This window comes from Centropristis striata, chromosome 14 (assembly GCF_030273125.1).
Source record: "Centropristis striata isolate RG_2023a ecotype Rhode Island chromosome 14, C.striata_1.0, whole genome shotgun sequence".
Lineage (NCBI taxonomy): Eukaryota > Metazoa > Chordata > Actinopteri > Perciformes > Serranidae > Centropristis > Centropristis striata.
The window spans coordinates 11,657,468-11,672,032 of NC_081530.1; the positions used below are offsets into that span (position 1 = coordinate 11,657,468).

The window sequence follows — 14,565 nt, forward strand, 5'->3', positions numbered from 1 at the left end:
TATCACCGTAATAGACACTTTAAATTACCGTAAATCAAAGAATTGCACAAAACATTCATTTTTACTGTCATAAAGTGTAAGAAACACACAGTTTTGCTGTAAAAATATAAAATTTCCATGTAAAGTTAATGGAGAAATACCATGATGTCACAATGACACAATTAACCTAAAAATAACGGGAATATTCAGTCTAAATTACAGTTTTTGCTGATATTTACATTTAAAATTACAGTAGAAAACCCATTCATTATATTTTTTATGGTGAAGTTCTGGCAACCACAGCTGCCGGTATTTAACCGTCAATTAAACAGATTTTATACAGTGCAGGAACGCTCTCTCAAATAGGATTCTCACATGTTTTTCAGAGCTCTTGCAAACTTTTGTAGATTGTAAATTATGTTAATAAACAATTTGACACGCGTCAGATTCGCCAGCTTGTGAAAACCACTGGTTAGCTTGTCGGAGACTATCTGAGGCATAATGCGACCCTCTCTCTATAACATAACATTAGATTTTTACTTTCGTAGGCTGCATTAACGCTTCAAACATAATAAAAGTGGTGTTCGTTTGTGAAGATTATCCTGCCATGATCCAAAAATCCCATAGGAGAATTCTCAGTAGACTCCATGGCGATGCTACTTCTGGGTTGGCCTACTAAAATATGTAATTTATCTCTATAGTCTGAAGAAGTAATCTGTCTAACCCTAACCAAGTGGTTTTTGTCCCTAAACCAAAGCACTATCACATAATAGACGGTATATAAATAATGGACGTAGTCACCGTGACGTCACCCATTGGTTTGTGGCCCGTTGGAAGCATCGAGTTCAGCGTTACACTCGTCGCCATCTTGCGTCGCCATCTTGTTTCCGATACGGGGAGCAGACCATATCTGGACTGTGGAGGAGCGAGAGGGATCTGATCACTGACTACAGTCTCTCTACACCTCAACCTGACTGAGAGAAGCTGCTGCTCATTCATGTTAGCATTAACTGGAGCATTAACTGGGATGTTAGTTTTGGCTAGAAAAAAAAATTTCAAAACTTACGTTATTTACCTCAGAAAACTGAACAGCGACTCCTTGGAGTGTCTGTTAGTCCAACCAAACGCTGAAACCTAAACGTCTTTTTTTTTATATCTATATAACATTAGATATAATTTTATTGACACGTTGCCGTGGATAGGCATTGTTCTGCTTCTCTCCTGATGACGGCTCGCCTTGTTAGTGACCTGTCAATCAAAGGTAGCCACGCCCCAAATCATACGATTCTTTATCTTCTATTTTCTTCTAAATGGGGCCATTATTTAAACTATTAACATCAGATTGTCTTGAAGAAGATTTTTTACTTGTGATTGAGACCATAGTGTCGTCCTAAAAAAATCCCTGAGGTAATAAATCAAGTGAGAAGTTTTCTCCTTTGCACTGAAATGAATGGACATAAATGTTTTTGCAGCCACACTTAGCAATTTTAGTAGAATGCAGGCTTAAGGAACTTCCTGGTTTACCTCCCTGCTCAGACCCGAAAGTTGACGCCTGAATAAAACATTGTTAGAAGCAAGCTGGCAGTCACTAAACTTAGTATGGCTATTCGGACTATTGTCCCGTGAGCACCATATATCTCTACATCAGACCAATGGGATGTCAGAACAAGCAGCAGTCCCCCTTTACACACAGCTTCAACTGGTGGAGAAATCCGAGGCTTGACAGACCTGCCATGCCTAGTTACAGTTGCTATATGTTATTTGACAACTGCTGTTCAGGGGATGGAACAGATTGTTAATCATTTAGTCTATATTGTCGGATGAATAGTGAACAATGCCCATCACAGTTTCCCGAAACCCAAGGTTAATATTCTATCCATCGATTGATCGTTTTACATCTGTTCTCAACAATAGTAGCCTGTAATTATGGCCTGAGCCAGATCAAAGCTGCGTGTGCGACATAAATAGTCCCTTTATAGGGAACGAGAGGAGTGACTGTGAGGTCTCGGGACTCGGGTTGGTGAGATAGCTGACTCGGTGTGCCCCCGGAGAGAGGAGAGTCATTGACCCGTGGCCAGTCTTCCTCCAACAGCGGCGCACCTCACATATTATCACCCAAGTGAGTCATCAACGGCACGTCAACATCGCTGAGGTTCTTCATGCCAATCTTCCTATTGCTTTTTTAATCCCCCAGCGTGCCTCGTTTGAGCAATTGCCTCCCTCCCCCCTCTTCTTTCTCTTATCCCCCCCTTCTAATACACACACACACACACACACACACACACGCCATCCTCCTCTGTATGCTTCCATCACATTCTGCTGAAAAATTTGGAGGTCTGCCAACACAGTGTTACACTGCTGCCGTGTGTGAATGTGGCAAGTGTGTGTGTGTGTGTGTGTGTGTGTGTGTGTGTAGGCCTCTGCCTGCATGAGTGTGCACAAGCAAGTGTGTCTGTGCAGATGCAAGATGTTGGTGTGTATGTTCACCGCAGCGTGTTTTTGCGAACATGTGAATTCAATTGACGACTGAAGGGAGGAATCACGAAGAAGTGTGTGTGTGTGTGTGTGTGTGTGTGTGTGTGTGTGCGTCTCAGGACAAATGGATGAATAGGCAACAAGGTTTACTGCTTTTAAGGCCTCGTTTGTGCGTGCATGTGTGTGTGTGTGTGTGTGCTGGAGTGAGAGCAAATGTGTTGAAAAGAGCGAAAGAATGCGAGAAAAAGAGGTATTGGATGGGTGTTGTCTTACAAGCAACAACAGCACATTGCAGAAAGAGGCATTTTCAACCAATTTATTAATCCTTTTAGGCAATGTTCCCTGTTCAGAAATGCAAATTGAATCAATCTGAGTCTGACTTTTAAGACTTTCAAGTGGGATTTAATTAGAAGCCGAGGCGCACAGTTTTAATGAGAGAGGGGGTGGAGAGAGAAGGAAAGACAGAGAGGGAGAAAACGGGGGAGAAGGAGGGGAAGGGGGTGGTGTTTTAATGCTATTCCTGCAGGATTGGGGTGAAGGACACATAAACCAGCGCTGACGGCTTTCTTAAAAGAAGAAAATTCCATCGTTCCAAGTGGCCATCTGTCCATCCGTCCCCGCTGCCCTTCACCTTCGACTCGGCTGTTTACGCCCAGGGAGGGGTTGTTGCTCGGGGTCTGTTTGGTGACACTAAACACCGCCCGATCCACTCCAAACCCACACCGCCCTCAGCAGAAAAAATCACCCCACTTCCTGTGCCAGTGGTTCAGCTCTTCTGCAATCTCCATCTCTGAATCCTTTGTCCTTTTGTGTTGCTGTTATTTACTCCAATACTATTTCTCTTTCCTCCTCCTCCTCCTGCTCCTATTCCTCGCTGAGATTCTCTAACCCTCCTCATCATCCTCCCATCATTTTCCGAGCCCTAAGCTGACTGAGCCTCCCAAAGCCATCAGGTCTGATTGTCTGATCTCGAGGCATCGAGTCCGCCGGCTGAAATGAAAAATGAGGATTCCTCTCAGCCTCTATTTTTATTCTGTTTTCATTCTCTCTTTCATTCGTCTCTCATCGGTCTCCCCCTTTTTCTTTTCCCACCTCTCTTTCACACTCTGTATCACGCCTCCCCCTCACACACACACACACACACACACAGACACACACACCTCTGTTGGCTCTTTCACTCATATTTCTTCACCTTTTGTGGCCTTCCTCGCGCCTGCCAATCTCACCCCATTCCTCCTCTCGTTTCCGTTCATTTCTGCCCTCGGTCCTCTGCTGGGTTGACTGGCAGCTGCACTGGCATGAGAATATGTGGCTGGAGCTGAGAGGCAGCAATATGTGATTATTGTGTATAAATGGGCTACCAAGGAATACTGGCAAGTACTGACTGGTTACCTTTGTAGTACAAGTACAACAAGTACAAGTGAGGAAAAAAAAGGGACAACACATTTGGATTGAAGTCCTTTTTAAATCACCCGGGACATATTGAAATAGAAGGGCACTCGGACAGTGCAGAAACATCATTTGTGTATCCGCCCCTTGATCCAGATCCACTCCAACATTTAATGGGTTTTTCCCTGGAGTCACAAGCAAGATACAGACTTTGTTTTGCTTTTGTCTCTTGGTCGTTGTTTTGCATCTCTTTGTAGTCAAAAGACATCTCTCTGTGGTATTTTCATTTTGTGTCTCTTTGTCCCTTTGTGGTCATTTTGTGTCTCTTCGTGGTTATTCTGTATCTCTTTGTAGTTGTTTTGTCCCCTTTTTTAGTTGTTTTGTCTCTCTTTGTGGTCACTCTATGTCTCTGTAGTTGTTTTGCCTAATTTTTTAAGTTTTTTCGTGTCTCTTTGCTGTCACTCGTTGTCTCTTTGTAGTTGATTTAAGTATTTTTGACTTATTTGTGTCTCTTTGTGGTCACTCTATGTCTCTTTGTAGTTGTTTCTCCCCCTTTTTTTAGTTGACTTGTGTCTTTTTTTACTCCTTGTAGTATTTTGTGTATGTTTGTGGTCACTCTTTGTCTCTTTGTAGTTGTTTCCCCCTTTTGACTTGTTTATGTCTCTTTGTGGTCACTCTGTCTCTTTGTAGTTGTTTTGCCTCATTTTGGAGTTGTTTTGTGTCTCTTTGTTGTCACTCTTTGTCTCTTTGTAGTTGTTTTGTGTCTCTTTGTTGTCACTCTATGTCTCTTTGTCTATGTTTTCCCCCTTTTTAGTTGTGTTGTGTCTCTTTTTTGTCACTCTTTGTAGTTGTTTTACCTCATTTTGTAGTTGTTTTGTGTCTCTTTGTAGTCAAAAGACATCTCTCTGTGGTATTTTCATTTTGTGTCTCTTTGTCTATTTTTGGACATTTTGTGTCTCTTCGTGGTTATTCTGTATCTCTTTGTAGTTGTTTTGTCCCCCTTTTTAGTTTTGTGTCTCTTTGCTGTCACTCTTTGTCTCTTTGTAGTTGTTTTCCCCCTTTTTTTAGTTGTCTTGTGTCTCTTTTTTATCACTCTTTGTAGTTGTTTTACCTCCTTTTGTAGTTATTTTGTGTCTCTTTGTGGTCACTCTGTTTCTTTTTAGTAGTTTTTTGTAGTTATTTTGAGTCTTTTTTGCAGTTGATTTACATATCTTTTTAAAAAGTACTCTTTGTGGTCAATTTGTTATGTTGGTGTGACATTTTGCAGGTTAAGGTCAGGGTGGCCCCTGTCGCTGTAGGCCCCTGGATGGAGCCAATTATTACAAGGTACAAACAGGGTACCAAATGTTTTTTTTTTACAAGAATCCACTTAAACTTAGAGAAAAAACAAACAAACAACTTAATGATAATTAAGTTTACTTTTAATATACTCTGTAATTACAACTTAAAGGGGGTAAACAAGCGACTGTTTTATTTCACAGCCTGCATATTCTGTAACTACACTGTAATTACAGTAAAAGGGTAAATAATGGACCCCAACATTTTACTGTTTGCAACTACACAAAAGGTATTTATTTTTTCCCTTCTTTTTTTAAACACAGCAATTTCCCAAAATAAGTTTTTGTAAAGGTATCATCATTTTAACATAACTGGTAATATAAACTGTACACTGGGTGAACTAATGACTATGAACTCATTAAATAATAATAATTTTCCTCAATAACCTGCTAATTACTGCTTATTGATAGCAAGTAATGAGGTTTTTAACCCTTTGATGCACAACATGGGTCAAAAATGACCCGCATTCATTTCCCATGTTATTTAATGCTTGCTGTGTGTTTGAATATCTTTTTTTTCCCTTCTACAACAGATCATTATATCCATTTTTCCTTTCATACTTCATGAAAAAAAAAAGTTTTTGTATTATTACATTAAGTTTACACACATGGGTCAGAAATGACCATGTGCATTAGAAACGTAGTGATACAAAAAGTGATTCACTAAATTAACAATTTGAGTATATGTGTAACTATTTTTGTCTTCTTTTTAAGGTTTAACTTTAAAAGAGTTTTTAGAACCACCAGATTACATTGGAAAATCACATATTTTAACATTTGAGACTTATTAGAGCCACCAAATAATAATTTGCATTGGAAAAACACCAATTTAACACAATTTATAGTTAATATTTGTGTCTTCTTTGTCAGGTTTTAAATTGGTGACAACATATAAACACCTTCTAATGCTCAACATGGGTCAAAAATGACATTGTGCATTAGAAGCGTAGTGATGATAAAAAAAATGTATTCAAAAAGTAAGAAATGAAAACAAAATATTAGGATGTATGATGATCAAAAACAAGTTAATTGAGGAAAACCTGCAATACTGAAAGATTAAATTAATTTATTGCAAAGATATAGAATATAAAATCCTAGTCAGGTCACTTTAGACCCATGTTGTGCATCAAAGGGTTAAACATAAAATATGATCATTATATGCCCTATAAAGTGGCAAGATAACAATAATAGGAATTCTTCTTTAATAACACTTAATAAGTATGTTTGTTATTTGTTATCGTTAAGTAACAAAACACCAAACTAAACACATTAATAGTGTCCATATAACTCTGAATTAAGTCTCAATAATTCAACTATACCCTGCTATTATTAAATAGGTATTTATATATACAGTAAGTACCCTACTATTTAGTATGTAACTGAAACCATGTATATACTTAATGATGATACAATAATTTATAGGCTGTAATCTAAAGCCTTACCAATAATTATGTGAGACTATTTTATTACAGTGGTCAGTGGAGCTTTTAAAAAGACTCTTCTCTAATACCACGGCTCCCATTAAGCTTATTTTTTGTTGATAAGACACTGTGTCTTTCAGTTTACTGTGACCTTGCAACTGATAATTACAGCCCAAGGATCATCATAATGCCCTAGAAAATCAGTAATGCTTTATGGTAATGTTATTATTTTCTTAGCAACAAGCAGTGTAACAAATTTATTTTGATCCCTTCTAAATATCAATTGAAATATCCCCAAACTAAATCCTAACCTGATCCCTCAGCGTGTTTAGCTGTCCTCTCTTATTGAGCTAAACTCCATGAGAAATGGCAGTGACTGTGACTCCCCGTGGATGGAAGGAACTCTGCTGCTTTGATTTTACTGAGCAAAGAATTGGTTAGAACAGTGATCAATCACAGGAGAGACAACAGGCTCATAAGTAATTTTTGAAGGGAACAGAGGATGTAGTGATTAACTTACAAACTTGGCATGGAAAAATACGTGGTGATAAGAGTTATCCTCACTTGGGTTCAGCACACACGCAAGCTGTAAACACAACACTGACAAACTGACTTATCAACTTATAAAGTTGTTGCTGCAAACAGTTGCCTATTTACACATAAAGCAGACATGGAACAAGATGCCCAAACCAAACCACCTCAATTGGCACCTTTCGAAGCGAAGGAGCAGCGGCTGTACTCCTTGCTCCCTCCGGATGTCTGAGCTCCTCACCCCTATCTCTAATCGAGCAGCTGCATTCTGGATGAGAGGTAGGATGGCAGACCTGCCATGAGGGAGTTGCAACGGTCTCCTTGGCTACGTTTAAATGATGACGGTCTGAACAGGAGACGCAAAAGTGGCGTTGCGTCTTCACTTTTTATTCCGCGTTTAGACGAACGTTTTCAGGAGGAAATCTGCTGCATACGGTGACGCTAAAGTGTGTGGAATTTGATTGTATGCATGCCAGGCGGCATCACTTAAAGCGATAAGAGCATCTTTGGGCATGCGGATGTTTTCACACCACGCATTTTCATCAAATACTCCTTCCACAAAGTTCTCCAACATCCACTAGATCTCCCAGGTCTCATCCAAAGCCGTCTGGCTCGCCTCCGACCAATTGGTGCATCCAAAATGTGATATAGGTAATCACAGATCCTTCTCTGTTCAGTAACACTACCTGTACATATCCTGTACATTTGGTGGAAAGACTCCTGTAAGTTTATTAGAGCTGCCAGAGCAGCTTGAAGGTCCGACGCATGGAAATAATCGCACGTTTGTTTATTTCCCTGTACTGGAGCATGGATGTGAGGTAAATGCGTACGTGACGTGAGCAGATCTGAGCAGAGTTTTGTGTCTTGGCAGTGTAGACGGACACGCTACAGCAGAGCGTATTTAATTTTTCCACTTTTGGAAGGTGGTTTCAGATTTTTGCGTTTTTAAGCCCCAAAAACGCCGTCACCGTCTAAACGAAAGGCACTTCCGGTAAAATATTTTGTTGTTTTTACCCGCAATCATCCCCGTGTAAACGAGGCCTTTGTGTTCTCTGTCTTTTTTCAAGGTTCCAAGGTGGAGAGGTCATGCAGCACTGGTGGACTTAGGGGATGGGGGGAAAAATTGCCATCTTAGATTAGATGCCCCCCATGGTAGATAGAACATTATAAAGTGGCCTCTAGGTTGTCCTTGTCGTGGAGAAAACAAGATAAGGTGCCCTCTAGGGTGTCTGAAAAAAGAAGGAAAAAAAAAAAAGAAGTGTGCCCAAGCGTTATCTTTAATGGAGAAAATGAAACATACGATGCATTGTCATTGTCATTGTTGTCAAGATGCTCTCCTGTGTTGGTGAAGCTACTGAAAGCAGAGCTTTGCAAGCTTTTTTCTATTAACTTTAACTTTTTTCCACTCATTTTCACTTTTTCTTCGTGGCTTCAACTTTTTTTCTCTAACTTTTTTTCTCTCGTTATTTCGTCTTTTGTCGTTATTTTTTTTACTTTTTTTTTCATGATTTCGACTTTTTTTCCCTAATTTTCACTTTTTTCTCTTGACTTTGACTTTTTTCTTCACATTTCGACTTTTTCTTCATGATTTTGACTTTTTTCTCGTGACTTCGACGTTGTGGCTGGGGAGAGGGACGTCTGGACTGCCCTGCTTATCCTGCTGCCCCCGCGACCCGGCCCTGGATGGATGGATGGAACAAGATAGCATTTATTTGGAGTCGTGTTGCTGCCCATCTGATCAATATCGGTCCAATATTCACTCTCCTTCTACTCTATTTGGATCTCCACCAACTCCAGAAAAGGCTGTCTCACGAGGTTCAACATACCCTCCATACATTTTCATTATCTGGCTTCACTTTACCTAACAATCACACTAAGAGGTTCTGTGCTCATTTACCTGGTAAGTCAACCCAGATTTACCGTATTTACTGTCATGTCAAAAAAATATTAGACCACCTTTGTTTTCTCCTTGCTTTCTTGTTCATTTAATGCCTGGTACAACTAAAGCTTATATTTGTTTGGATAAATATAATGATAACAACAACAACAATAGCTCATAAGAGTTTAATTTTTTAACATTTTAACATTTTCCATGGTTTTCTTGATAATGGTTTTGTAATTATCAAGAATTTCATGGAAAATGTCTAGATATGGGCAGTCCGTGGCCTATAGACGTTAGGAATCTGGCTTGTAACTGGAGAGTTGCCGGTTCAAATCCCAGTACTGACAGGTCAAGGACTGAATTGCCCATGAGCAAGGCACCTAAGCTCCCCGGGCGCAGTAGATAGATAGATTACTTGATTCATCCCCGAAGGGAAATTCAGTAGTAATATGCATGATGTGTTCAATTGTGTGTAAAAAAGGATGGGTTAAATGCAGAGGTTGAATTTCCCCATTGTGGGATTAATAAAGTAATTCATCTATATCTGCTCTTAATTTTAACTCTTATCAGCTATTTTTGTTTTTATCATTATATGTGTCCAAACAAATGTACCTTTAGTTGTAGCAAGCATCAACATGAACCAAAAAATTGAAGAAAACAATGGTCTAATATTTTTTTCCATGGCTGTAGTTATGAGGCAAACGTCTGGCCTGGTTTTCATAAAATGTATATTTTTCTTATTTTTTCCTCAGTATTCATGTTCCTTTCTGACTAATAATTACTAATATTTTTTTAACCAACCTGGCAACAATGCAGTAACTAGCTAGAAGGCCTTGGCACAGTGGAGTTGCATCCAGTGTGTCTGTGTTTATGTTCCGGTAATAACTGGTAATGTAATAACCTGGTAATAACATCCAAAACACAACATTCAGTGGTGGTTTCTCTGACATGAGAAATACGTATATGATGGTTTGAAAATACCTAATCGGCAAAACACACTGAGCACTGAAAAAGGTGCTGTCAAACTCTAATATTATTCATCTAATATTAGAGACATAAGTTAAACTCATAATCCAGGATAAAATACCACAGTTGCAGCTGCCAAATGCAGGAAGGACAGCTGGCAAAAAATGCTGCCCGTATGGATGTGTAAATTAATAGGCTTATAATATCACTGCCCTAGCTATAGCATGGGGAGATCTGACTATAATTACAATTGTGAGTGCTATTAAATTAAGGTGTTGCTTGGATGTATTCTTGTTGTTTGTATGACCATTTAAGCTGCAACCCCAGCAGTGTGAAACAGACTTGGGAGCAAATAAAATAGAAATCTAAAAACATGGTAAATAGTCTTACTTTTATCATTTATACCGACAGCAATCGCAAGCAATTGACTCCGATGTGTCGCATTGGCAACACATGGATCAAGAAATTTACACAGAGAATTTCATATTTAAAAAAAAAGTCCCTTAAAAAGGTGAAGGGGAAGGGCTTAACCAGTCTCTTAAACAAAGTAGTAGTAGTTTAACTAAAGCAGCTGGAAACTGGAAAGAAGAGCTTGGGTTTTGCATCTTAGATGACATTTGGGACACAGCCTTGGATAGTGTACATTCCTCATCCATATGTGCAGTAGTTGTTTTGCCCCCTTATTTTTATTTGTCGTGTCTCTTTTTTGTCACTCTTTGTAGTTGTTTTACCTTCTTTTGTAGTTGTTTTGTGTCTCTTAGTGGTCATTATGGCTCTTTTTAGCTGTTTTACCTCCTTTTGTAGTTGTTTTGTGTATGTTTGTGGTCACTCTGTGTCTCTTTGTAGTTGTTTTGTGTCTCTTTGTGGTAAGTCTTTGTAGATGTTTTTTCCACTTTTGACTTATTGTGTGTCTCTTTGTGGTCACTCTTTGTCTCTGTAGTTGTTTTGCCCCTTTTTTTAGTTGTCTTGTGTCTCTTTTTTGTCACTCTTTGTCTCTTTGTAAGTGTTTTCCCCCTTTTTAGTTCTTTTGTGTCTCTTTGTGGTCACTCTGTGTTTCTTTTTAGTTGCTTTTTTGTAGTTGTTTTGTGTCTTTTTGCAGTTGATTTACATATCTTTGTAAAAACTACTCTTTGTAGTCAATTTGTTTTTGTTGGAGTGACATTTTGCAGGTTAAGGTCAGGGTGGCCCCTGTCGCTGTGGGCCCCTGGATGGAGCTAATTATTACAAGGTACAAACAGGGTACCAAACCAAAAAAACAAACAACTTAATGATAATTAAGTTTACTTTTAATATACTCTGTAATTAGTAGGTAGTGTACACCTCAGTTTTACAGCTTGTTTTACATAAAAGAAAATGAGACATTGACAGTTTTAATCCAAAGAGACTGCTTGTCATCCTTAATTGATTAAACCTTTGCTTACATCTACCATGATGTCATGAATATGAAGTGACTAAGAGCAATTTCAGGCTGACACGTGGCTGACAGCCAAGCCAACATGTTGTCTGGGGGCCCCAGAAAGCATTGCTCCGGTCCCGGGTTGGCGGAGAGGTGAGGCGGGGTGAGGCGGGGGTGAGGCTGCCAGGTGTCAGCGTGGTAGATGAGCTGCTGGTGTGTAAGGCGCAAGGTGATGGAGTGTGTGAGGTCCGGTCTATCGCTGTCATTAATAACCCAGACAGGCCTGCCAGCACCTTGGAGCCCCGCTCCCATACATAACCCTCAGAGCAGCCGCCAGGGCCCCAACACCGGCCCCTGAGGACGCACACATACACACATAGCCAAACTAGTCTGACTACTGATGTTAACATGATAGAGAGGAGACATGTGTGAAGAATAGAGCTACTACTGGAGTGAAAAAATGTCTCAGCAGAAATATAAAAGGTTACAGTCTTAGATATGTGAAGTTCTTACATATTTCTCCTTCCCATCACCGCGTCCATTCACCCGAGACAGACAAAAGAATACAAAATGTGAAGGAGCCTGGCAGCAGTGTCTGCTCTTGTCTTTTCCACAAAGCCACACTTTCCCTTACCGTTTGCACACCCACAGCAAGTGTTGCCCATCAAATGAAGATGCAACGTCACACTTCAATTTGGCTTTTGTCCTGCTTTGGTCTGCTGACAGTTAAATCTTATTTAGTCCACTTTATTCTGCCCTACAAAGCCTAACTGCAGTAACTACATTTGGTCAAAATTGAGTCATAACTAAAAATGAACTCCTTGATGTCTTATATCTTGTGACAAAGTTTTAGATTTAAATTCTGAGCTTTATTTCAGAGATATAATTATATAAAAACCACAAAATCCAACTCAAAACTAAGCAGTAATTGCACTTACCACGGTCTGCTTTGGATATATATCGTAATTTAAACATAAAAATTATAGAAATTATAAGTTTATTTGAAAAGGTAATTATTATCTAGATAGTGATGAAGTAAAAAAGTGAGATAAAATTATATTAAGACTGAAATATAACATTTATTTATAATATTAAGTCTAAAATCGTCACAAATCGTTGAATAGAGCTGTTAAACACTTTTAAATACATTTATAACAAAATCAATTTGAAAATGTTTATTCACTGAAAACAAAATATAAAAGCTGAAAGAAGACAACATCATAGTCCCTGCACTCTGTTTCTGCATTACTATTAGAACCTTTTACAGCAAAACCAGAGTGCAGTTACTAAGTTTTTGGGGTCAAAGGTAAAAAAAAAATCAAAATTTTGAGATATCATAGAGGTCATATCACTTACCCATTTGGCTGGCCAGTTAAAAAACGTTAGAAAATGTTAAAGCAGCTTTTCTTTTCTTTACTTTGACCCTTTGCGTAGTTACTGCAGTTAGACTTTGTAGGGCAGTATTCAGGCCTTGGCTTAACCCTTTATCAGGCGAACTATATTTGGTGACTTCAGTGGATATCAAAATGGGGGTCCCCATGTCTCTCGCAGATTTAAGAGATTTAAAGTGGCAAATCTGCTCAAAAAAGCCACAGATTTAAGGGATTTAACCCTATAAAGCCAAGTGTATCATATTTGATACATACGTTTTTGAGACCTCTACATCATCAGTGTGATATTTTTTTCCTGAAAGACCTAATGAATACATGAATTGACGATTAAAAAAACTGAGCAACAAATTTCACAAAAATACCAAAAAAATTACAAAAATGATTTGCTGGTTCCACTGGTGGATCTGTCATTGCTGCGTGAAAACTTTATATCAGCAGATGTATGATGTTGTTTTATATGGAAAAAAAGATTTTTTATGTTTGAGGAAAATGTTAAAAGGAAAGTCAAAGTTTTATTTGGTTAAAAATATTAGGTTTTATGTGATTATATGAGTTCAAGAAAAGCAAATTGTGAGCAACAAGTTGCACAAAAAGACCTGATGTATCAAATATGATCCAAATTAAATTCATATATGAAAATTGATATTGAATTAAAAAAAGGTTAGCCAGTTCAACAAACACTCCAGTTTTGAAAATTTTGAATTTTCTGGCAATTATTTCACGGTTCAGGCTTTATAGGGTTAAAGTGGAAAAATCTGCGTGAAGAAAGTCACAGATTTAAGAGATTTAAAGTGGAAAAATCTGTGTGAAGAAAGTCACAGATTTAAGAGATTTAAAGTGGCAAATCTGCTTGAAAAAAGTCACAGATTTGACTCACAGAGACAAAAGTGGGGGAAAAAACAACTTTTCTCTCGCAGATTCACCACTTTAAATTTCATAAATCTGCAAATTTTTAATCTTGTGAACTTTTTTTCTCAAAATATTACCCCCTCCCCCAGGTCCGTATGTTTTTTTTTTACACATTCTGGCAGTATGTAATATCCTCCAATATTCTCTAGGGTTGAAATTTGGAATTTGCACGTATTTCAATGAGTGCCCTATTAAGGGTTAACTCGAATGGCCCAGCCTTTAGAGCTGTAAAACCCCTTTTCTATAAGGGAAAGTAATAATATGGTAGAAAAGAAGATGGACATCCAGAGGGAAGAGGAGATGAAGAGCTTCTTCACAGTTCCACAGCTCTTATTGATCAGTGGATCTACCCAGATACACTTATTTCTTCCCAAATATCAGCTTCGATCACTGGGCAGCTCCTCTTTTCCCATGTCTGCCTTTGAACATAACCAAGACCTGTCTTTCAACTTATCAACAGGCAGGAGGGAAAGAGAGAAAAAGTGAATGAAAGGTGCGAGGAATTGGTAGATGGCAAATGCTAATGGGAAAAGAGAAAGATAAGAATAAAGATGGAGTAAAAGAGACAGGAGGGCAACACACGAATGGCAATAGGACTGTGTGTTTTTTGCGGGAGGGAAAGGGTCCTCTCTGAGCGAGATGGAGAGATAAAGATATAGATGGATGAGAGAGGAGAGAAGGAGAGGTTTTAATGAATTAATGACTGTTCTCACAACTAGATGCCTCCTCTCTCCGGCTCAGACGCAGCCGATGAAATAATAAATAAACACATGAATAAGTGAAGAGGCCTGGATGAGACGGCACTCCGGAGGGGGAGAAGATGGGAGGGGGGAGGTGGGGGGAGGCGGGTGGTTGGGGGGGGGGGGGAGGGGTGGTAAGGCGGATAGGC

At 39.0% G+C, this 14,565-nt stretch overlaps 1 protein-coding gene across 1 annotated transcript in view; it reads right to left on the reverse strand.

The window, feature by feature from the left end:
* LOC131985260 (schlafen-like protein 1) overlaps positions 1-11,688 on the reverse strand; it is a 32,036-nt gene extending 20,348 nt beyond the window's left edge. Inside the window, exon 1 of the mRNA XM_059350302.1 lies at positions 11,465-11,688. Within this exon, the coding sequence (XP_059206285.1) occupies positions 11,465-11,688 (224 nt within the window). The remainder of the gene's footprint in view (positions 1-11,464) is intronic.
* Positions 11,689-14,565: the final 2,877 nt, after the last annotated feature.